The 24,318-nt window shown below is 37.6% G+C and overlaps 1 protein-coding gene and 1 long non-coding RNA gene across 3 annotated transcripts in view; both read left to right on the top strand.

The window, feature by feature from the left end:
- The window catches only part of BRAF (B-Raf proto-oncogene, serine/threonine kinase), an 84,513-nt gene that overhangs the window by 43,508 nt on the left and 16,687 nt on the right, over positions 1–24,318 (top strand). The window contains exons 7-17 of one of the 2 annotated variants that reach the window (XM_035342790.1): positions 825–944; positions 9,171–9,330; positions 10,979–11,015; positions 12,419–12,538; positions 15,234–15,370; positions 16,061–16,178; positions 17,192–17,276; positions 19,580–19,756; positions 21,288–21,334; positions 21,968–22,086; positions 22,914–23,045. In XM_035342790.1, the coding sequence (XP_035198681.1) occupies positions 825–944; positions 9,171–9,330; positions 10,979–11,015; positions 12,419–12,538; positions 15,234–15,370; positions 16,061–16,178; positions 17,192–17,276; positions 19,580–19,756; positions 21,288–21,334; positions 21,968–22,086; positions 22,914–23,045 (1,252 nt within the window). The remainder of the gene's footprint in view (positions 1–824; positions 945–9,170; positions 9,331–10,978; positions 11,016–12,418; positions 12,539–15,233; positions 15,371–16,060; positions 16,179–17,191; positions 17,277–19,579; positions 19,757–21,287; positions 21,335–21,967; positions 22,087–22,913; positions 23,046–24,318) is intronic. The other variant, XM_035342781.1, reaches the window with a different exon arrangement.
- Positions 1,117–5,107, top strand: LOC118176083. Its single transcript, XR_004755268.1, has 2 exons — positions 1,117–2,038; positions 3,239–5,107. It is a non-coding gene; the product is annotated as an uncharacterized LOC118176083 (long non-coding RNA).

The following is a 24,318-nucleotide window of genomic DNA, read 5'->3' as shown; positions in this document are numbered from 1 at the left end:
GTTGTCATTGTTCACAGATGTAATTCTTAATCAAAACTGGTTCTTCATTATGTGATGGCTAGGGCCTTGTTTAAATGTTTAGATGCAGATCTCTCTTCAACCTGAAAAAATGTTGAGACGCTAGTTTAATATGGTCAAACTGCAGTTGGTTTTGAAAACAAATCCACTAATGAATAAGAAACATAAAAGAACATGCCTCAAATATTCATCTGTTCTTGAATTTAACTGTTGATTTGTGTAAGCTTCTGTAGGTTAAGAATCTGTAGTGGGTTTAATGAAACTCTCTACAGAGCAGTTTCAACAGAGACTATTAAGTCTCTCAAGCAGGCTTTTATATAACGAATCACTTAAAATGCTAGTTTTTCCCTCAAGAATAAATTTAACTCCTGCTGACAGTGGTATTTGTAGCAGTTGCCTTGGGCACCTTTAGAGGATGTGCTCAAGGCTTTTGGATAACTTTTATCCATTTGTCATTTGATTTTGGCCTTATGTTAGTGCAAACATTCAAATAAGTTCCTGTATTCAATGTATAGGTAATAGTTGTGTATTCTTGAGGAACCAAATGTTTAAAATTTCAAGTAAAAGATTAAAGGGTTATCTTCTGCAAAGGTATGTTTAAGGCATGATCTTTTGATCCCTTCTCAAGTAAATAATACTTGTAACAAATCTTACAGGTTAATGTATTAGCATAGGCTTTATTTTAAAACTTACAAATTAATCAGTGCTGGGCTTGTATGTGTTTTTTTTTTTTTTTTATCTGAGTGTTGTGAAACTTCTGGGTTTTGCACGAGTTAGGTTGTTTTTGTTTTGTTCTTGCCTCACAGTTTGCTGTTTGTCTCCAAGTTCTTTGAACATCACCCCATACCGCAGGAGGAGGCCTCCTTAGGAGAGACCACCCCAGCATCTGGATCGTACCCTTCAGTGCCCCCCTCAGATTCTGTTGGGTATGACCTTATTCCTGCTGTTTAATAACATAATATTTCAGTACTGTATGCTTAGAAACACTCAAAGTACTGCTTTGCAACCCTCTCTACGTTTTTGTAATCTGGCTTGTCATGAAAATATATCCACATGTGCTTAAATTCAAAGAAGTGAATGTTTCCATTCACATGAATGGTACACATTAATAATGTATCTAAGTTAAGCATGCACATAAGTGTCTCTAGAATTGGGGCATTACCTGTTAAACTGATTTCTTCTTTATGGTAGTTCAGACCTGGTCTAAACTGGAAAGATTTTATACTTAAAGTCAAAGCAAACCACAGCTATCTCATCACAAATTATTTTAGTTGTGTTATCAAGCTATGATGTATTTGCGTTGAAGTGACATACTTCTTTCTCAGAGTAAGCCATACAGAATAAGTTTATTCACACTATGAGATTGGTGTGAATAGATGGCAATTCCAGGCTCATAATACTGCTTTAGAAGCTTTTTCACTTTACACATGGCTTTAGTGTCCTCCGGAAGAGCTCTCTTCCTCCTATTTAGATATTGGGATATACCAAGAACACCTGTTGCCAATCCAGCTTTTGTAAGACTTCTTAAGACTTCTTAAGACTGTAAGACTTCTTAAAAATTGATCGTGGGCTTCATCCCCTGTATTTCCAACAAAGATTCTGGATCTTCCTCTGTGAAGAGATAATGGATCATGTTTAGATTATGTTCGTACTCACTAAGAGATCAGACAACCAACACTAGATAGCTGAATACATCTCCAGGAAAGAATAGTTCAAGGATGTGCATCAAAGTCAAGTATCCTGATAAAAATTTGTTAAAACACCAATGACAAAAGCCTTCAGGAAAATGCTCCTAGGACATACGCACACTGTGTGGAGATGAACTGAATTTGGCAGAGGCTGTCTTGGAATACTGAGCATTGTGCCCAGACTAAAGCAGAAACACAAATGGAAGCTACACTGGCACCTGTGGACTTTGATTGGAAGAAAAATTCCCTGAACAGCCAAGACTATTTATGAAAGATCAAATATGATACGCCCAGGAAACAGATTGACAGTGCTGCAGAGGGAACCTCATCTGGTAAGTACAAAGAGAGACAATATTCTTACCAGTTTTAATTTGTGTAGTATAAGCCAAGTTTTTGAAGTGCACCTTACAGGTAAGGGATATTGCCTTCATATACTGTAGATGTTAGTGCCGCAGATTGTGGACAAGCCTGCTGCTGTAGCCTTGTAAGCTAAGCAGACTCTGGATAGAGTTGAAATTAAAACCAAGCCAGAATTATTAGTCTGCGAGGAAGCTTGTTCATAACAAATGTGTTAAATACCTATGAAGGCTAAAAGGCACTATATCCCTGATCATAATATGTTTTATGTATTAAATTTTCCTACTTTCCAGTTGCCTCTGCCCTCACAATCATGACTTGTTACCAGTTCATGAAGACACAACAGGATGAATTATATTAATTGATACACACAGTAGTACTTCAGGCAATCTTAGTTTTGTGAAATGAATACTGAAAGGAAAAGCTATGAGACAAGAGCTGGTTAGTGCCTTAAGGTTTATAATGTTATTTTTATACATGTGAAGTTAAATATACTTGCCAGTTGAGGTTAAAGAGTTCTTTCTAAATGTTGCATCCATAAATAGTTGTGGTTGCAGGAGCTGTAAAAGGTTTCTAGCTTTCTACCTTTTTGCTTGTTTCCCTTGCTGTATACTTCATTGTTAAGTAAATGAACAAAAAGGCATGCAGCATACCTTCAGAGGTCTGTTTATTTTTAAAATGTTTTATGATTATGAGCTGGTGTTAATAAGTAGTATGTATGTTACAAAGTTGTGCAGTTTTCCCCAAACATCTGTGCTGGTACTGTTTCCTATTCAGAAGCAGCTCAGACACTCTTGTTTGAGCATATAGCACTGTCTGTATGTTTCTCCAGTTATCCTTTTGCTTTTCTTTAATAATACTTCTCTGCTTTTTCAAGACAACTGTGAAAATATTAATTTATCTGATTATTTGTTCTTTAAGAGTTGAAAAAAAAATGCTGGCCTTTTCTATAAAGTCATGTATTTAGACATGGTTTTGTTAAAGGGTATTGCTACAATATGGGGCAGCAGCCCAACTGGAATCAAAAAGTCTGACATTTCAGATTATTTTGACTGAGAGTAAATGAATGAAGTTGTTTAGAGTTGGGCAGTGGGATTGAAAATATGAAAAACTAGTGCTTTATTAACACTGTTATTAGTTTAATAACTACTCCTTTCATTTCTCTGTTCTCCTAGCATCTTGCATGGCACAGCCCACAGAGGAAGGGATGTTACTAATTCTTTGGTAAACCTGAGGAAAGAGAAGGCAAACATCCTTCTTCATCTTTAGCTTTGTGAAGGGATGCCAGCTGCAGGCAAAGTGTCCAAAGAAAGGAAGAGTTCGTGTTGCAAGACAAGCTCAAGAGCAAAGGCGTGTATGACATGCTGAGAAATGGTCAAGGGATCAAATGAAGTTGCAAAGAGAAAGGGATGTAAATGAAGAGAACATTGGACACGGTACAAAAGCTGATAAACGTGCTGAAAAACTTTGTTGCACTTTTCTCACCTCTAACATCCTAAAGCAATCCAGTCCTGTAGCCTTTCGTTCTTTCAACTGTAAGCAACAGGCAGTTCGTTCAGATGTTCCACCCCAAGGGAAGCGCACATGGTCTGACTTGCACGTTTCTGAACCCCTTATAAACATGTGTCCAGCCTTTACATTAGTTCTCAGTCCCAGTTATTTCTCTGTTTGCACCATCATGTACAAAAGTAGTCAGTTATAGACTGGACTTAACTGGAAAGAATTATTAAAGTGTAGGTCTCCCTATTAGTAGCCATTTGTAATAAAATTAAAGTACACAAACTGTATATAACACATTGTATTCATTTCGTTGCACTACTATAGAATTTCTTCTGCACCTGTGCTTGTAAAACATGAGTACCACATTTCTCTGAACACAGTTCGCCGGATCTGACAGATATATGGAGAGATTAGCTGTTCGGAATATTACAAAGTTTTCATTTTCTGCTTCCATCTATTCTCTCAGATATTGGGCAAAATTCAGCAAACTCCTGAGACAGATATTATGTCAGGGTGAGCACCCTCTGGAATGGGGATGGGGGTGGAATACGGTCATACTTGAGTAGCACAGAGGCAGATTGGACTTGATAAAAGCTGGAAGCCTCTGCTTTGCTTGAGGTAGGATACTGCTAGCAAGCAATTAGCAACATCTTGGCTTATAAAAAACATTTCATGCTTGATCTTCTACATTTGAGGAAGGAAGAGGGACTGTCTGGTGCACCATTCTTGGAAGCTTGCCAGCCCCTGCCTAGAGCAGGCTCTAACCTATGATTAAACACCTCTGCTTTCCTTGCTGTCTTCCAAATGTTCACTGATCGTTCTGCCTCAGCTGAAGACATTTAAATGTCTAGAAAAGGTTCTGAATAACTGGTGAAACAAAGATGCATTCTTACAGGGTTGCACTTAGTGCTACAACACCATTTTAAATCCACTTGTTTTATTGCATAAAACAACAATGAACTTTTTCCCTAAAAACTCTGGCACCAGACCTTTTCCAAGCCTTTGCATACAAATGTTAGCAAATTTCTTACGATACCCAGTTTGGTATGCCATCTTGATGAGCAGAAAAGGCCTGGAATCAGCATCCTAAGACAGTTCCTCTTTATTTTGCACAAAAGGTGGGAGAAACCTGTTGTTTCCCAAAACTTTATTTGTAAAAACATGGCAGTGGACTGAGACTTGATTTGGAGCAGTAATGACAGCCCTGAGGTTACTCTCAATAGCTCCTCATATGAAGCTGTCAGTTTTATGAAAACATTGCAAATCTCTCATCAGGGCCAAAAGACAAGTATGAATGTGTACTATTGTGATAATCATATTTTACACCTACAAACTGACATGCAGGAAAACATTACCGTGGTATAAAAAAATGCACTAATCCTTATGAAGTTGTGAGTGTTGAAGATCTGTGCTCTGGTGCTTTTGGGCTGACTAGTTGCTAGTACAGCTGAAGTAACGTTTTTTTCCCAGATATTTAACAGTTCTTAGAAACTGTCTGAAAATGGAAGTGCACTGTGCTCCTCAATAACAGTAGTAGTAAAAAACAAAGCCAATTGTACTGTGGTGTAAGTGCAAAAAAAAAAAAAGCTGTGATAGTCTGACATGCATTTTGGCTTGTGATAGATTCTGATGAGTATGCAGTCTACCAGGTGAACAGGGTGCTGAGCCCTGTGGCTAACTGAGATACACTTTTACTCTTAAGTGGCATGTACACTATAACTGCATGGATGTGATTTTTTTCTGTTTAGGTCTTTGCCTAACTACAGCGAAACAAAAATTCAAATATCTTGAAGCCCAAACAAACCTCTTTTGAAAAAAAATCTTTCCTGAGTAGACCAGCTCTTAACTCACCACTATGACTTTTCATATATTGGAAGGAAATTGATAACTTGTATTATTTTTTTGTATCTGTAAACCACACCAGCCTGTAGCTGTATCATTGCAAGTTCTAAGATATAGTGGGGGTATCGTATATGACCCTATAAAATTGTTATACATGAAGTAGTGTGGGGGCACTTTTGAGTTACCATCCATTTTCCAGTGGACCTAGTTTTGTAGAATAGTAAGTCTGTGGACACATTATCATTTGCTATGGTTGACAATGTGTAAAACAACTACACTTATCTGCAGTTAATTTAGTTAACTTAGTTATTGCCTAAGTTAGGTAATTTAGGCTTGCTTCTGTCTCCTGACAAAACCTCCTTCTCTTTTCATAAAACCAGAGGGAACAATGTGCTTATCCCAAATCCACCATCTAAGCAAATAGCATGTTCTGTTATACCACCAAGAAAGGTTATAATTTATTTTTTTAAAAAATCTGGATTTGACAACTCTATCAGCTTGTTGCCTGGGAAGCTGAGAATCTTTTGGTAAAGGAATGCCCACACTTAGGAGACTGGAAGAAAGTGTGATATAACCTCTCTAGTATGTCAGAACATCGACCTTCTCATTTGTAGAAGGTCTCTGCTAGCAAGGAGGTTGTCCACCAAGCACTTACAAAGTCCACAGGAGCAACAGATACTGAGAGCCTTGAATTTAAACTTCTCTCCTTCTCTAAGCTGCAGCCTGCCTGCATGTGTGCCACAGTAAACAGTTCTTGGCAGTAGCTGTAGTCTGGTCTTTTTTTTTTTTTTTTGGCAATTTCTTTGCTGGCACTTACTCCTTCAGCATAGCCTGCAGATCTAGTTTTGTAACTTGCCCAGAACAGACAACGTCGCCCTCTTCCAAATGATGGTAGCTGGTCCTTTTTGTTCCAGTGTCCCTTCCATCTTCCTGGAAGAGACGAAACTTCCGAATACTCTATGAATGGGCCTCTGCTGTCTAAGGGGATTGCTGTATGCTTTGTGATGATGTGTTTTCTGTAGAGCAGATGCACATCAAGAGACAGTCTTTGCTGCATACAAGCAGAGGCTGCTGGTAATCTCTCCTGAGCTCGTGATCCCAGTAAGCCACCCTGGCTAGTAAACCCATTGTGTCTTCCTCATTGCTTTTCAAGCAAAGTTCAAGCTTAGCAAAAATAACCCCCCTTTTGGTGAGTGTCCCAAGAATATTCATAAACAAAATCCTGAATGTAGAGAGAAAATGTGAATACTACTCTATCTTGGATTCTTTGGTGTCTAAAACCCAGAGATCCTCCCAGTGAGTTTAGCAAAAAAAGAGTTCTTTATCAAGCTGTAGGTTGGTTTTTTTTTGGTTTTTTTTTTTCCTAGAGATCTGAACTGTCCCCACAATTCCATGAGTAGAAAGATCTATTCACGTTGTTTTTAAAACATGATGTGACATAGCATGTTATCTGTGCTAGCTACATGAAAGGCTTGATGACCCATGACCAGAAATACACAAGTATTTGCAGATTCCCTTAGTAGATGACTCAAAAGAGGATAAAATTGAAACAATATTTCTGCTGTTGGATTTTCTCTCCCTCAGCTTACACACAATCACAGAAGCTCTAATTGCTTCTGTTCAAGTTGTGTGGCAGAGGTTAAATGCTCTCTCCTGGTCATCCCTAATGCAATGATCTGGTGCTTGTTGTTACACATTTCCCTTGATTTCATTATTTCGAGGAACTCTCAGGAAGTTTGAGGAGTTAGCTCTCCCAACATTGACAGTACTAGCATGATTTTTTTTGACTTTTCTGAAGTCTTTCTATGCACCATCAGACTCACTTGCCTTGACGTTAAAACGCAGTATCTTGGAATGTCAGCCACATCCTGTGCGTGCATCTGCAGTCTCCCATCTCCTGATGTAGGTTCTAGTTGCATGATTTTCTTGCAAAAATGTTCAAGAGTTCAAAACTTCCTCATCTGCCATAGAAATTATTTTATCTAGCTGTGCTTCTGAGCATTTTCAGAAATGCTGGGCTATTGAAAACACTTTGTAGCTCCCCATTGTCTCCCCAATATTCATATTCTGTCATATGACAATAGGTAATCACATTTTTAAATTATTAAAAAAAAAAAACAACTACCTATTCTTCCTTCTCCCTCCCCCCCTTCCTGTTCCCCAGACATAATCTAGGTATTTTATTTGTAATCTAGGTGTTTTATTGTAAGACTTACTACATTGTTATTACAAATTCATTGGCAAGTTGTTACTACGAATTCATTGGCAAGTGCCGTGTTTGCCCATTCTTGATTGTGAGACTTGGCCGGGAAGGAAAAGACAACAGATACTTAGGGTACTGGTAGCACTGAGTTCTGGGATCCATGCCAAACTGTATTAAGAACCATAATGGCAGGTAGAGTAACAGTCTTCTTTAAAGCAGACCCATTTCCACATAAACATCAGAGATGCTGCTGAAAGCTAACATTTACCCAAAAGATCTTTGGAGAGACCAAGGAGCATTTACTTACAGGAGACAGCACCAGGACCTGTCGCTGCTGTGGGCTGTTGTATGGTTTATTTCTGAAGCTTCTCCCTGTGGGCATTGCCTTTGTGGGCATGGTAACCCAGGTGTAATTTAACAGCTGGAGGACTATCCTCCTCTGCTAGGAGTTGTGTTTTCTGTAAGTCCTAAAACCTTGTTGTCAGCTAGCAGGTGTATTTTAATCATAAAATTTTCTTACACTTTTAAACTTCTTTAAACATAAAAGTTTTTTTTTTTTTTTTTTTGTTTGTTTTTTTAACTCAGAATGCAACAAGTATTTCTCATTGAACTTCTTATATCCAGGAAATTGAATCATTATACCTAACAGTGATTGACCTTGACTTGAGTGAGAGAGAAATGCCTTTGTACTGTACTTTACCAAAATAGCAGGATAACCAAATGAGTGATGTCCTGCCTTCTAACAAACAAAAACCCAAGTGTATAATGTTATGTTTTTTAAAAATTTGATTCATGATACTGTAAATTAAAGATTTTTATCTATGTTGACTGGCAGCAATTGTGTTTCTTCAGAAAACTTGTCTGTATATTCTGAATGCTCACCTTTAAAGTCAGATCTGTTGCATTGCCTTACTGTAGCAGAGTAAATAATATTTGAAATGTTGCACTATTCAAAGTTATTTCCTAAAAGGTGGGGTGAAAAGGTGATATATTTATTTTTAATATCAATATTTGTATTACATTGGCCGTAGTATTACTCATGGTGGGTGACCACTATTTAATTTTCATTGCACAATGATCCTGTCCATACAGGTTTTTTTGGTGACAGTTTTGACCATTATGTTGATGTGACGTGTTAGGCATTTTTTAGTTCTTAATAGGTGGCCATTAAAAAGAGCATATTGCATAAATTCTGAAGTTAAGAAACTGCACAACACGTCAGTATCTTCAGTGCATGTTGAGCTACATGAATTGTTTCAGATTAGAATTTAATACTACTAGTTATATTTGGCATGTTAGGACTTTTTTTGTGTGTGCGATTTTTTTAAAACTCAGAAAACTTCATGGCCACGTAATTAGGTAGTTTCTGCAGCAGAGAGTTGTTGCAATTGATCCTAGGGGAGCAGAGATCATTCATTATAAATTGTTTTTATGCAGGCCTTTAGACCAGCTGGTTTTATGTATGTATTATTATAGTTGAAAAGGATTTACCACACCCACTATGCAGTATTTGAAGCCATTTGTAGACCTAAATCCTCTTTTTCCTTGACTTTGTTTCTCAGACCATCAATTCTCCCTAGTCCTTCTCCTTCAAAATCCATTCCAATCCCACAGCCCTTCCGACCAGCAGATGAAGACCATCGGAATCAGTTTGGGCAACGCGACCGATCCTCTTCAGCTCCCAATGTTCACATCAATACAATCGAGCCAGTCAATATTGATGTAAGTATTAATAACATTTCGATCAGAAACAGCAGCTTTGATCTTTCCCTTATGAATATCAGGGTGTTAAATGTATCATCTGTATACATGAGGACTATAGTTCTAGTCTAATCCTTGGCCATCTGTCAGAATATTCATAATTCCCAAGAATTTGTTTTTGCTAGTGAGAGCTGTATAAATACAAATAACCCCTCCTTAACAAGCAGAAGCTGCCTTTTGAAAGTTCAAAGAAGTATGTTACCACAAACCACTACTCTTTTTTTTTTTAGTCTAAGGCTTATACTGCTAGCTGTACTACACCATTAAGAGTGTAAAAGCCAGCAACCACTCTTGCAAAGTATTATATGAATTAAGCGTATTTATGTATGTGCAGGATATTTTTGTTTGGTTTTTGTGTGTGTTGGGTTTGTTTTTTATTTATTTATTTGTGTTTGCAATTGAAGTGTTGTTCCTGGCACTGAATGAAATTAAATTATTGCAGTTATCTGAGTTCCGATTTACTGAGTGTTGCTTAGGATTTCAGGAGCCCTGTATATACCCCTATGTTCTGGGCTCCTGTATTCTAAATATTCTCTTTGAGTGTTCAGAAACTGCTTCACTTAATTTGTTTTCCATTTTTTTGAAAATTTTGGATGCTGAATTGTAATAATAATAATAGTTGATATTAAGAGTAAGACTAGCTAAGATCTTTCAAAATGCTGGTCACAACATCCTCTTTCTAATTTTGCTAATATATACAGCTCGTATTTTACCTTTGAGTCCACTCTTTAGAAATTCATTATTTGTCAGGTGAGCAGTCTTCAAGTCTGCCTGGGCAGCAAGGCATAAAATCTGCTTTGCATGTGAGCTGAGCAAACAATTGAATGTTAACTGAGTTTTAAGAAAGTGGCTTAAAATTGCCAAGTTATATGGCAGCGGTGCAGCTGAGAGGCAGGACCAGTATCTTCAGCAGCAGTGCAAATGTACAAAAGAATAAACTAATTGTGTAATCATTAAAAAAATGGTTTGATGGTGCCAATGAACTTATGGAGGGAAGCTACTAAAATTTTCTTGTGTTAAGAAAATCATTAGTGTAGGTTCCTTATGTTTGGATATGCCATAAAAGGTACACTCAGTTCATGGTGGATTACAAGTGAAGGAAATCTTTCACAGTCAGTCATTTCTGAAAAGAGCGGAGTGCATCTGGGTATGCAAACGAGGTGCCTTGGTACAAGACAAGAACTAAGCAGAACTCATTTGACTGACTTAACTCAGTACAGGAAATTGGTGTCCCAGCTTCTGATAAGGCAGTTCAAACAATTTGTGTCACAAACACTGTAACCAGAATGCTTGGTTCAATATTTCTTTGTGCATTTTGGATAACTGCATGTTTAAATCAATATTTTCATGTCAGCATCTATTTTCAGGGCTGTGCATTTCAGTTTACTACTGGGAGATGCTTTTTTAAAGTAAATCATTTTTAAAAGTTTAATGGTTGTTATAAATAGTTCTTCAGAGTCACTGCTGTTAGTAAGCCAGGATAGGAAACAAATTCTATTTCATGGCCAGAGTATAAAGTCAAGGATTCTCAATTTGATCACTCCCAGTGGATTCCGGAATATAGATGTGATAATACTTAAATACATTTTTTTTTTTTTTTAATTTTTAGGACTTGATTAGAGACCAGGGTGTACGAGGAGAGGGAGGTAAGTAGTGTTTAAACTAGCTAGGGTGCTATATTACACAATTGCTCTGTCCTTTCCCTTTGTTCTACTTCCTTCTATAAAACACAGGCACAAATGAGAATATGACTAGAATAAAAAATGAATTTGCATTTGCTTGTCCATGAACTTAGTATTTGTCTGACAAAAGTTTGAGTCATTTGCCAGTCATTCTGGGAGTGGGGGAGACGGAAGGAGAAAAAGTTCTGAAGTGTTACCTAGTTTTTTAGTTTTAAAATTATCTTGCACTCTCATGTTCACACACACACACACACACACAGACACACACACACATTCATTCACTCACATGGCTGCACACAGATATGCTACAGTTTCCCAACCCTCTCTCAAAGATTTTTATACCTGTTGTTAACCTTTCCACCCATGGAAACAACAGTCTTTGAAGACCATCAGCACCGTAGATGGACTTTCCATACAAACTGCTGCATCCTAAAGCAGCATGAAGTGCTCCGGTTCTTCTCCCCCTCTACCCCTGCTGAAGATGCTGCTTTGCTGTACTGCATGCCTGTGCTAATCTCGGAACCAAGTTGTTAGGACCTTAAGTTAAAGCCAGGTCTCAGTTTCCTTTAGTAACACCCAGCCACAATTGACAATTAGGCCAGAAAATAGATTTATTTTTCTTGACATGTTACACATGGGCCTGTTAAGTCACTTTTCTCACTGGCTGTGAAGGTCCTGAGAGGTCTTCTTATATGCCATATTTATTCTTATGAATATAATCCTAATCTAGAAATAATAAAGAAATAATAGAGTAGGCATATGACATTTTTTTCTAACTCCAGATTATTAACACAGCCATCTACTATTAAGTATAACTTGTTCCAGCCATAAGAAAATTCTGAATTATCTCGGTGCACTCCATCCTGATCCCCAAGGTTTTGTACCGTAGACTATCACTAATTTTGTTTTTTCCCATTCAAACGTGTTTGTTTGTAGGATGGTACCTACCTCCTACTTTGTATTTGAGGGAGCTGTTTTTTCTTATGCCAGCAATAGAACACTTTTTAAAAAGAAATTTCCTTTAGTGTGCAAGCATACTAATCTAAAGTTTCCAGTTTCGGCTATTTTTGTATGTCTTGATAGGTGTGGCTTTCCACAGTTTTGCCCATTTTGTCCAGCATTTAAATGTTGTGCTATCATGTTGGTTTTAACTTTTGATCATAAACTGTCTGCTTGGCATCTGAAAACAATTGGCTATTCCCATTCCTGAAACAGTGTTTTTAGTAATTGACCTTTTTGTCCTTCAAAGTACAGAAGCGATCTATGAATAGGAGTCAAAGCATCCTAGTTATTTCCCATGACTTCTTTCATTTCTTCTATGTGTCTGTCTTTCTGTCTCTGCCTGCCCGTCTCTTTCTCTCTAACAGCCCCTTTGAACCAGCTGATGCGCTGTCTTCGGAAATACCAATCCCGGACTCCCAGTCCCCTCCTTCATTCTGTCCCCAGTGAAATAGTGTTTGATTTTGAGCCTGGCCCAGTGTTCAGAGGTAGTTGGGCTCTTCTTTCTTGTTTTCACCCAAACAAAATAAGTAAAACCACAGATGCTGTTTGTGCCTCACCCTCACACCGTGTGTATGTAAGTGTGTGAGTTTATCAAAACACCTCTGTTCTTTGCTTGGCCTGGCTGGAATGCTTTGAATGTGCTTTCCACACATACTCACTTTCACCTTTACACGCTTGGAAATGACTATAAATAAAGTCTGACTTAAATCTTCTAAAGCAAGGAATTTCATAGTTGAGGTTTTTATATGGACCTTGGCATAGTTTTTTGAAACAGAAGTCTTTGGATTGCATTAAAGTGATTTCAAAGACAACGTGATGTCCTTAACTTAGAATTTCCTTGACTGCTCAGTTTAAGTCAGTTCAGTGCTTTAACAGTTTCTATGTTTAGTAATCTTTATTTTGAAACATAATCTAGGAAATCGAATGTGAATTACAAACATTTCCATTGATATCTTGTCAGGTCTCAAGCTTTTCGAGCATGGCAAGTTGCCATGGCAACTTTCAACAAATACTGCATTTTGAGAATGCCTTATTGATACTGTTTTGGGGCCCTGGGTCATTTAGGCTATGTAATTTTTATTTGGTAAATTTCCATTAAAACATTATTTGTTTATGTTCTGAGCTGCATAAAATAATAGTCTTCCATTCTCACGTCATTGACTCTGGGGTAATTCAGGCCTAATTAAAGCTGTCAATGGATCTGTTGTATTGCACAAAATCCCCCCAAAACCATGGGATTTCATATGCTGGAGAAAGCAACTATTAAGTAATAGCATGAAATATAAATATTTGTGTCTATATCTATGAATGTAGAAATGGGTAGTTAAGTGCATGTAGTGTGGTTTTCAAATGCTACCATCTTGGCTGTTTCAAAGACTTCTGTTGCAGAATATATCAGGAGGAGTTCACCATATGAACTGACTTGTAAAATGGTTCCAGAAATCTTTGTAAGAAGACAAGCAAACTGACTGCAGAATGGAATATGTTAAATATAGCTTCAGAGCCCAAGCTAATAACTTAAGTCCAACACTATCTCAAGTATTTCACAGTACTTCGAATAAGTTAGAAAATAAGCCCTCTGGTATTACTACAAACAGATTAACTATCATGTTCCACCATGTGCTGTAACTATTTCCACAGAAGGGTGAATATTGTGTTAGTGTTTCTATATCTTGGTATTAAAATTTAAGTAGGAGACTCCAGTTACTTCTAAAGAAAACAGAATGTGTTTTCTTTAACATCTTAGAGTACAGCTTTGATTTAAAAGAGAAAATCCCTAAGCCAGTAAAATTTTGGAAAATAGCTCATGTTGTGGAAGTATCATAGATTTAATTTGACACGTTTAATTTCAGACAAGTAATGTACTAAAGATTAACAGTATAGTAACCATAAAGTAAATGTAAACAGAGAATATGAACAAAAATCCATCCTTTAGGTCACTGTTTTCCAACTGCTTGTAAATGTAGTTAGGATGCGCAATTATTCGTTATTGTTGCTTTACCACGTGGGACAGAGTTCATGGATGCTGTACCCCATTTTTGTGTTGGTATGCCATTATTGTGCTCTTCCACTTTTAAACGTATGGATTTGAGCTCAATGAGAAAAAGGAGTGATGGATGCAGATAGTCTGATAAATTAGCACACAGAGTGGCTGAACTCAAACACCAGTTAGAAAAGTTACAAAGTGGATTTTGAATTCAAGTTGGCATTAGGAGACTTTTTGGTAAGAAAGGGGCTTCTGAAGGAACATGAGGAGGAGTATTGTCCTCCACCACTGATGTAAGAGAAAGCCCTGGAATGTTGGAGGTCTGGTACAAAGACATGCATTGTTTAGCAGAGCAGCATGAACTTAATTAACAGTTGACCCTCCTTCATGTCCTTTGCATTGGGAGAGTCAGCATAACCTTGTTACTAATAATTATGGTGTATTTTAAAAAGCAGTGTCTAGTTAAAGTGTTCTATTTGTAAAGAACCACTGGGGCTCTGAAACACAGCTCTGTTAGTGACATTTTCCTACATAGCGTTGTTTAGACAGCATATGTGCTAGAGTTGTACAGTTCTAGTTTGTACTTAATAGAATATGTTTGCAATAGCTAGGTAAAGTATTTGTTTTTTGAAATCCTTTCTACAGTCTTCTATTTACTCTTAAATAAGAGCTCCCTACTAAGAGATAGCTTTAAAACAGCCAAATGGTTTTGAGGTGGCACTTGGAGACTCAGCTAGAAAACATTTTAATTTTTTGCTTTTAGTCTATTTTGATTCCAAAGTACAGCATCTCAGTTGTTTATTGGGTCCCTAAAAGGTTAGCTACAAAAAATCTGAGAAGCAGCTGCTGCTAACTAAAATGCTACTACTTTTCTTGTCAAAGAAACTGGTGGAATTCAAAGCAAACATACATATTTTTTTCCATATAAAGAGACATTGTCCCTCTAATACATGACCAAGAGACTGAGGACTATCAGGGATACAGGGATGTTTGACTTGTCTTTTCCTGTTACCTAAGAGTTGAGCACTAATCTAGTATTAGTACAATATTTCCAAAGAACGTGTTTGTTCCCTCTTAACATTTACATTGATGTTTGGAGATACTGCATCTTAAAAAACATCCTAGCACCTAGTATCTACATTCTTGTAAGTTGGCTTCGTAAAGATAAAAATGATCCTGTTTCTGAACTTTAGGTTCAACTGCAGGTTTGTCTGCAACACCTCCTGCCTCTTTGCCTGGGTCACTCACTAATGTGAAAGCGTTACAGAAATCACCAGGACCCCAACGAGAAAGGAAATCATCTTCATCCTCAGAAGACAGAAATAGAATGGTAAGAGAAAAAGCAGCAATTTCCACTCATTGTATGGAATATTTGTAGTATAGGAATAGTATGCGTCTGTGTTCTTCTTACTTTTCTTTCGTCATAGTCATCTGAATTTTTTTGAAGGTATTATAATTATTGTGGACTTTAAGCCAATAGATAATGGAATATTGAAATCAGGGGACTGATTTATAAATCTTTTATATCATGGACTATTCACTTTTCCTCCATTGCACCCAGAAGTCTTGGCGTGCTTTATGTTATAATGCCAGTTTCCATTCAAAGAACAGCTTAATTTTCCCCACCATGTTTCATGAACGGTGAAAGTTTTCTAATGAATCTCAAATATAACAGTACCTAAAATTGCTGCATTTATTTAATTCACAATTTAACCTTACAACTAAGTAAGAATTGAAAAATAAATGAGACTTTCCTTTTGGTAAAAAAAAATAAACCTTTTTTACTGATTTTAACATTGCCCAAAATCTGTGGGAAATATTTCATGTCAGGAAATTATTTACCCGTACGCTGAGGGTTTGTATATGCCTAACTTGAAAAGTCAAATGCAGTATTTGGGGAAAAAATATTTTAGGATGTTAATTATATTACATTCTGATATCAAATCTTTAACAAAGGACCTATTTTCACAGGCATTAATGCACTTACTTTCTTTTTTATTATTTGTGCATTTATGTAAAGAAAACCCTTGGACGACGGGATTCCAGTGATGACTGGGAGATACCAGATGGACAGATCACAGTTGGACAAAGGATAGGATCTGGATCATTTGGAACAGTCTACAAAGGAAAGTGGCATGGTATGTGTCCGTCACAGCAAACAGTTATACTTAAGCAAATGAGATTGCCTGCTCGGGGCCACCCAGCTGGAAAGCAGCTTTACAGGAAAAGGTCTGGGGGTCCTGCTGGACACCAAGCTGAACATGAGCCAGCAATGTGGCCTTGTCACAAAGAAGGCTAATGGTATCCTGGGCTGCTTTAGGTGAAGCATTGCTAGCAGGCTGAGGGAGGTGATCCCCTCTACCTCATCACTGGTGAGACTACACCTGGAATGCTGGGTCAGAGTCTGAACTCCCCAGTACAGGAGAGACATGGAGATACTGGAGAGACCCCAGCAAAGCACCACAAAGTTGATTAAAGAACTGGAGCATCTCTGCTGTAAGTAAAGGTTGAGAGAGCCAGGACGATGCAGCCTGGAGAAGAGAAGGTTCATAGGGAGATCTTGTCTCTCTATATAGAAATACTTGAAGGGAGAGTGGAAAGAGGATGGAGCGTGGTAATGGCCGCAAAGTGAAACAGAGGAGGCTCTGTCTGATAATCAGGAAGCACTTCTTTACAGTGAAGCATTCACTGAAACAGGTTGCCCAGAGAGGTTGTGGAGTCTCCCTCTTTGGAGATGCTCAAAAGTTCTCTGGACGTGGCCTTGGGTGAAAGCCTCTAGGTGGCCCTGCTTAAGCAACAGGGTTCAACAACATTGTCTCCAGAGGTCCCTTCCAACCTCGACTATTCTGTGACCTGTGAATACTTTTTAAATTTAAAAAGTAATGTGTTAAATGTGTTAAATAAGTAATAATAGAACTTCAAACAGTTTAGAAACTTGACTCTTGCGTGTTCTTCTCAATGAAATGTAGTTACTAGAAAGACTGAAATATCCATGTATTTTTACAGAATATTTACTACTTTTAATATTTCAGTGGTTTATTTCACCAAAGCTAGAAAATAGATAATCTCAATATTTCAGATTTTCTGTACAGCATTTTCTTAATTGTGGAATTTATGTCAATATTACATATTTAAAATATTTGTTTTAAAGGTGATGTGGCAGTGAAAATGTTGAATGTTACAGCACCCACACCTCAACAGTTACAGGCTTTCAAAAATGAAGTAGGAGTGCTCAGGTAAGAATATTTTTAATGGCGTAAAATCATTTGTGTAGATTTATGCTTCTGTAATCATTGAGTTTCATATTTCCATTAGACCACACTGGTCATATTCCTTCATGATGATAATTGGAGTAGAAAGTATAACTTCCCATTTAAAACATTTCTTTGTATCCACTGCTAATTTGTCCTTCCCTCATATATACATACATTCTGTTTAGGTGTAGATATACTCAATAACATCTGTAAATTGATGTTGTTGAGTATATCTATATCCAAACACTCAAAACGGATTGTTTTTTGCTGTTGTAGCACCCATAGGACAGTCAAGCCTACTGGTGAACTGTAGGACTTTTATCTCATATGCGTTTTGAGATTGAAGGAGAGTGTAACTAACTGCTGTTTTCCAGCTACGCCACTGACCAAGTTTTCAATTGCTCAGTAGTTTCTGTTCAGTAGCACTGAATCCTCAAAAAAAAAAAATTACTATTTTTTTCATAGTCATTTATTGATTTTCTTTTCTCCTGTCTGCTGCTTGTATTTGTCTTGGGTTCAGTTATTACTGGAAGATCTATCAATGTGTCATCATAAAACATTTCTTGGGGAATACCAGTAGCATCCAATTGCAATCTTAAGCATAATTCTGTTTTATGAAACAAAATAGAAGCTTCCTGGCTCTGAAAAATTGATGTGTTGAGCTCAGTGGCTGTGCTGGAGGAGGATCCCCAGTAAGGTGCGTGGTGAAACTCCTAAGTCCATAGCTGTGGAAGTAGAGTTCTTGTTGGGACATGCTGACTTGTATATCTGTGCATATTTTTTGACATATCTGTTCAGGAGAACTTAGTGGAACCCAAAGCCTAGCATCAAAAATCTTGTAGTTCATACCTACTCCAGATTTCTCCTGGCAGTCCCATAGTTGGAATCCAGCCCTTCTCTGTTGTTGATCCTTTTGACAGTAGTCAATTGTCCTATCCTTTGACCCAGACAAGCCAGATATACCCTTCATTGTGCCTTTTCCATTATGCTTCATCAGTACTTTAAGGTAGGATTTGCAAGAAAATGATGATTTTTGTTTACTCAGCAGTTACTCGCAGTGTCACTTGACAAATCCTCAAACCAGAAAAAGGCACAGTCACATAGTCTAGAACTGTCCTAGCCTGCATTGCTGAGAGGACAAACAGGTTCACAGTCAGGGCTCTCCTGTTACTTTTTTTAATATAAGAAAACATAAAGAACTATCAACAGCACAGCATACAAATTTAAGAAGTTACCACAGGTTTTAAGCTTGGTCTGTTAGGTTTCATCAAGCAGTGAGTAGACTGCCTTCAGTACTGAACTGTGTAGAAGGAAGATTGCCTTTCTTCTTCCTCAGCCGCTGGGAAAGCTAGGAAAGAATCCAGAATGCTTAAGTGCCTCATCTTTGTGATCTCTAGTTGGTATGTTTGGTGGTATCTAGATCTTCATCATGTTCATTTGATGACACTAAGAATGTGATTGACTTTTCCTGGGGAATTAGGAGAATCTTTTGGATTTTACAATGTATCAGTAGACTCTTTGAGGCCTTGAATCTACTGGGACATCTGCTGAGATAATCTTTTTAGGATTATCCTTTGAGAAGTTTTTATGTTTAGAGTTGCTTCTTCTTTGGAAGAGGTTTGATTTAATATGGCCAAATCTCTGTGCTGAACTACAGTTTATCCCAGTACTTTTTGGAAACAAATTCATAGAGAATATCATAACTTTACAGAGGTACATTTTTCATACCCGTTTCCATCCTTTTTCATGTGCTGGCTCCATAGAGAATAAACAGTTTTTATCAATGTACTAAAAAAAATGAAGCCTTGTCAAGGAAGGATGTTGATAGTTTCTGAAGGAAAGGCTTGTATTTCCTGGAAGTTGCCAAGACTGGAATTTCATTTGGGATGTCCTTCTGATGGGCAGCAACATGTATTGCTGGACTAGGGTTACACAAGACCAGGCCTGCCTTCAAACAATCAATGTTCCTTGTAGACTTAGTGGTACCAACATCTTCTGAGCATTCCTGTGCTGGTTTTTTTTGTTTGTTTCAAAATCAAGAGAAAGCAGTGCTTGCTCCAGAATACCTGTTCCATGTTAGAACAACAGTAAAGGTTAAAGGCTGGAATAATTCATTAGACTGAATCTAGAAATGGATTATCTTAGGGGAAGCTGAGGTTGACCCAAGGACTTCTGTTTGGAAAAATGCATTTGGTTATGCCTCTTGTTACTTTGTTGTTGTTGTTGTTTTTTCCCTCATCAATTTCCTCCTGATATACTTTTTTTTTTTTTTTTTTTTCCAACAGGAAAACACGGCACGTGAATATCCTTCTTTTTATGGGTTATTCAACAAAGCCTCAGTTGGCTATTGTTACCCAATGGTGTGAGGGGTCAAGTTTATATCACCATCTACACATCATTGAGACCAAATTTGAAATGATTAAACTAATTGATATTGCACGACAGACTGCACAAGGCATGGAGTAAGTCTCTTATTATCTGTTTGCAAATGAGCGTTGTGACAACGTTTGTGCATCACTTTCACACTGTGACTGACATTGGCAAATTAGACTAGCTGTCTGCTCGGTTTGCCAAGCCCAGAGTCCTGCCTTAATCAAAGTATTTGGGGAAGTGTTTATTATTTTGATCAGTAAAATAGACTTTATGGTCTTTTTCTGGAACATAGGGAAGTACACATAATCAAGGAATATGGTCTTTGAAAGCAGAATGCAAGTTTAACCACACTGTAATTATCTTTAATCTTGTGAGAAAAGATTTCTGTTCAAGGCTTTATGGTCTTCACAGTGCAGACAGTCTTAGGGTAAGAGTTTAAAAAGAAACATCCTGCAAATGAAAGGACCGAATCCTGTAAAATAACCCAGAATGCAGACAGCCCTGTTAGTGAAAAGAATGCAGTTTCTTCCACATTTCTCATAAGTGTTGTAGCTCTCTAAACAAAGTAATAGATTTCAGCATGTGAAGAAAACATAACTATTTTGTTCTAAGGATTCTATGTTAAGTAATCCTTACTCCCATAGACAGCAACGGAGTGAATTAGAATACAAAACTAGCCCAATATTGTATGTCAAAACACTTACATCAGAACACTGATGTAAGATCAGATAAATCACCCTTCAGCTGGAAAACCACTATGATGATTGCAGTTAATCGTGCACTTTTTCCACTAAGTATTCAATTATATTTTCAGTCACGAGGTGGGGAGATATTTGCAGCAACCAGCCTCAGCCTTCTATTAGCCTGCTGATAGCAACAGGCTCCCTCTGTAGGTAGTGGAGATACAGAAACCGTTCTTTGAGCATGATTCATTGCAGGAACATAAAATGGTGCTTTTCTGGCAGGTTTGTGCCATGCTATGTGATTAAACAAAAAGCCACGTTGCCCAATAGATTACACAAAGAGCTTTGTTGCCTAATTTAAGCTAAATCTATGCTGTGGGGCAGGTACTCTCCACTGACCTCCCTGCAGTGTATTTATCCAGTTTGCAATTTGGGGATCTCTTTTCCAGTCCCACACGAAAAAACAGTCAGCTTGTGTCATGGGATACACATAGAGACTGGGAAGCACTTTTAAGTCCCACAATTTGGAGACACCTAGCCTAAAGCTGTGAGTTACTGCACAAAGTGTCATGATAGTCACCGTCAAGGCTGGGAGGCAGAGCCTTTGGCACTGAATGGCATGTCAAAAACTACTGATATTCTTTAGTTCTGATTCTGAATATTGACTTAGGCAACTGAAAAGCATAAGTTGACATGTAATTGCTGTTTTATTCTTCAGTAACAACAGGTAGGAGGTGGAAATCTAAGCTTTATTTTATTTTTGTTTTCTTCTGTGAGTGTTGCAAGATCTTTCATGGATTACTGATGTTTTAGTGCTTTAACAAATGTGTGCAGTTTGAATATCTACAGAGTTTGTGTTGCGGTAATACAATGAACTTTGAGCTGTTCATTAGTGGAATAACATCTGACCCATCTAATCTATGATGTTCCTTTTCAGTTATTTGCATGCCAAATCAATCATCCACAGAGACCTCAAGAGTAATAGTATCCTTTCCTAGAGATGTGATTCTGGAATATGACAGCATTCTTGCTGTTGTTGTTTTTTTTGGTTGGTTGGTTTGGTTTGGTTTATTATTATTATTATTTTATTATTATTATTATTTATTTATTTATTTTTCTGCCAGAAATGACCTTACTGAAGTGAAAAGCTCTTCATGTGTGATTATTTGTTGAGTTGAAATTTAGTTGAGAAGGCATTATGTAATCAGTAGAAAAGTAATGAATACTTACGTCTATTGCTGTGATTCCAGTAACATAGCACGTTCTGTTGCAGTTTAACGAAGAATTTCACATCATTGTGTTTCTACTTGTAATGAAAGATTTTTCCATTTCACTTGTGGAGTATATTCAGCTTCAGCTTCTGGTGGTTGAGTACTTGGCATTTCAAGAAAATCACCTGGGCTGTAGGCTGTTCAGCACTGGCCTGGTCATTAAATATGTAACCCTTAAGTACCATAATTCATCATGCTGGCTGCTTAGAACCTGCATTATATAACTTTCTGTAATGGTAGTGAACAGTTAAAACTGTTATGTCTTAAGTTGCAAGTTTTTAGCTGTTTATTGTTCTTGAAAGACAGAACCAGTATTGTTTGTTTTCCCTTAACATCTCCCACTTAGATATTTTTCTTCATGAAGACCTCACAGTAAAAATAGGTGACTTTGGTCTAGCTACAGTGAAATCACGATGGAGTGGATCTCATCAATTTGAACAGTTGTCTGGATCTATTCTATGGATGGTAAGTAAAGGGGAAGTGATGTGTCTATTTTAACTGACTTACGGGCATTTGACCAAGGTTTCTCAGATTTGACCAAGCTGTCTGAAGCTTGGTCAAGCAGTAATTAGAAATACTAAGTGAATGTCAGTTTTTCTTTAAGCACATTTTCCAACAGTCACCAAAACAAACAAAACCAACCAAACAACAACAAAAAAACCTTCACTGTCTTCTTCCCCTGTTCTGAGGGGTTAAACTGACAGGAAAAAATTTGCCAAAGGAAAAGTATGCGATCAATTCAGGGTTGAGAGGAAGGTGACAAAAGCCGAAAAGCATCCTGTAAAGGAGCAGAGGAAACTAGCTCAGCCAAAGGTCGTATGTTAAGTTTTAAGGATTCACACATGGTTACTCTGAAGATGTCATGCAAACTGCTTAAATATTCTAAGAAGTATAGTTATGACCTCTGTTGCAACTCATCCATCTTCTTTTCCACTTGAAGAAACTGAAGGCTCTGTTAGTTGACATTATTTTCAGTGCTGTTGTAATTTAATTCTAGTTTCAAAATATCTTCCTAGCCTGAACAGGGTCATTTGTTCTGTCACAGATCAATAAAGGGATCACCAAGCTAAACAGAACCAATGAGAGATTGGTTAGGATATTGACACGGGTTTTGAGATTTGTGTCATTATCCATTGTATATTAGAACTCAGTAACACCTGAAGCCAGGATCGGGCCTTGCACCTGTTATACTCTGGACAAGTCCATATTTTGTTTCTGGTATGGAAGGTGCAGCCTGACATGGTGAAATATTTCCTTTTGTTCCTTCCTAATCGTTTCCTTTTGTGGTACAGGCACCGGAAGTTATAAGGATGCAAGACAAAAACCCATACAGTTTTCAGTCGGATGTGTATGCGTTTGGGATTGTTCTTTATGAATTGATGACTGGACAGTTACCATACTCAAACATCAACAACAGGGACCAGGTAAAAAGAGCATGGGCTTGAGAAGGGGTTGACTTCAGTCAGCTGTGGCCTGAAGGAGAGTGATGTAGTCCTGTGAAGTGCCTATTCTGTTGTTTTGTGCGTTCCATTTGTGTTCCTGATGTTCTGAGATGACGTTTCTACATTTAGATCTGCCTCAGCCACATAGCACCAATTTACTTACTTCTCTTGAGTTTTTTTTTCTTCTTTTGTTCTTTTTATACTTGAAGTATAGATTTTCAGATTCTGAGCTCGTTGCCAGGATACTTATTAAGGAGAGAGCAGGTTACTTAATAGTAATCTAGTTTAGAATAGTTCTGCAAAGGAGAACTGATTCTCTGTATGTTCAGTTACTCCTCTTTTTTTTTTCCACCTCCTGAGCTGCCTTGAATAATAGCTCAGGAACAGGACTGACAAAATGGAATGGCAGTCATCTCAGTGAGTGTTTCATATTCATTGCAGTCTTGAGAAATGCATGCACCATCTAATGGAATTTCAGGATATCAGCATTTCTCAAATTCTGCTTGATGGAGCATATGACTTTCCAGAGTGTGTGAATCCTGTAAGATTACTTAATTGTGAACAAATATTCCATAAGTCTAATGATACCCCACGCCTATAATATGTCTCCACAGGATAGGCATGTTCGGGAAGGCTTGTCTGATTTATCGTTTCTCTGTCAAATCTGGAAATAGGATCTATGCATCAAGACCTTTGGTGTAAACTGTTCCTTATCTGGCTGGTGATATATTTATGTTTTATCTGTGTCCGCATCCCTTGTTTTTTTTCACTGTCAGTACTTGAGAATTGCAACCATAGCAACGTTCATCTGTGAATGCCATTTCATAAGGCTGCTTCCATATTTGTCGGAACACTTCATTCCAATTCATCAGATTTGGAGTCACTCCTCTTTTTGTATTTTTTCTGTCCTTTAAACAAAGGGAAGTGTCTAGATTCCTGACCAGATGGTTTTAGCCTTCTAAAGGCAGTAATCACACATTGCTTTGTTTTCACCTTTTAAGTTTTGAATTAGGAACCCTGTGATATGGGTGCTCACATTCGAGTGCTGAAACAAATTTTAAATTGCAAGTTAACCCAACATACAAAATGTGATCTGATTTCTTGATTTTTTTTCATCCTCTGTTTGAAAAAAAAACGGAAATATTGCCCACTCTGTATTGACGCTTCTACATCAGATAATATGTCACAACTGACATTTTTAGTGAGCAAAGCATCATTCTTGTTACACCTCCAAGAGTTTTTCTGACTTTAACAG

Source organism: Oxyura jamaicensis, chromosome 1 (genome assembly GCF_011077185.1).
Source record: "Oxyura jamaicensis isolate SHBP4307 breed ruddy duck chromosome 1, BPBGC_Ojam_1.0, whole genome shotgun sequence".
NCBI classification, from domain to species: domain Eukaryota; kingdom Metazoa; phylum Chordata; class Aves; order Anseriformes; family Anatidae; genus Oxyura; species Oxyura jamaicensis.
The sequence above is the reverse complement of the archived record's forward strand: the minus strand, read 5'-3'. Positions and strand labels throughout refer to the sequence as shown.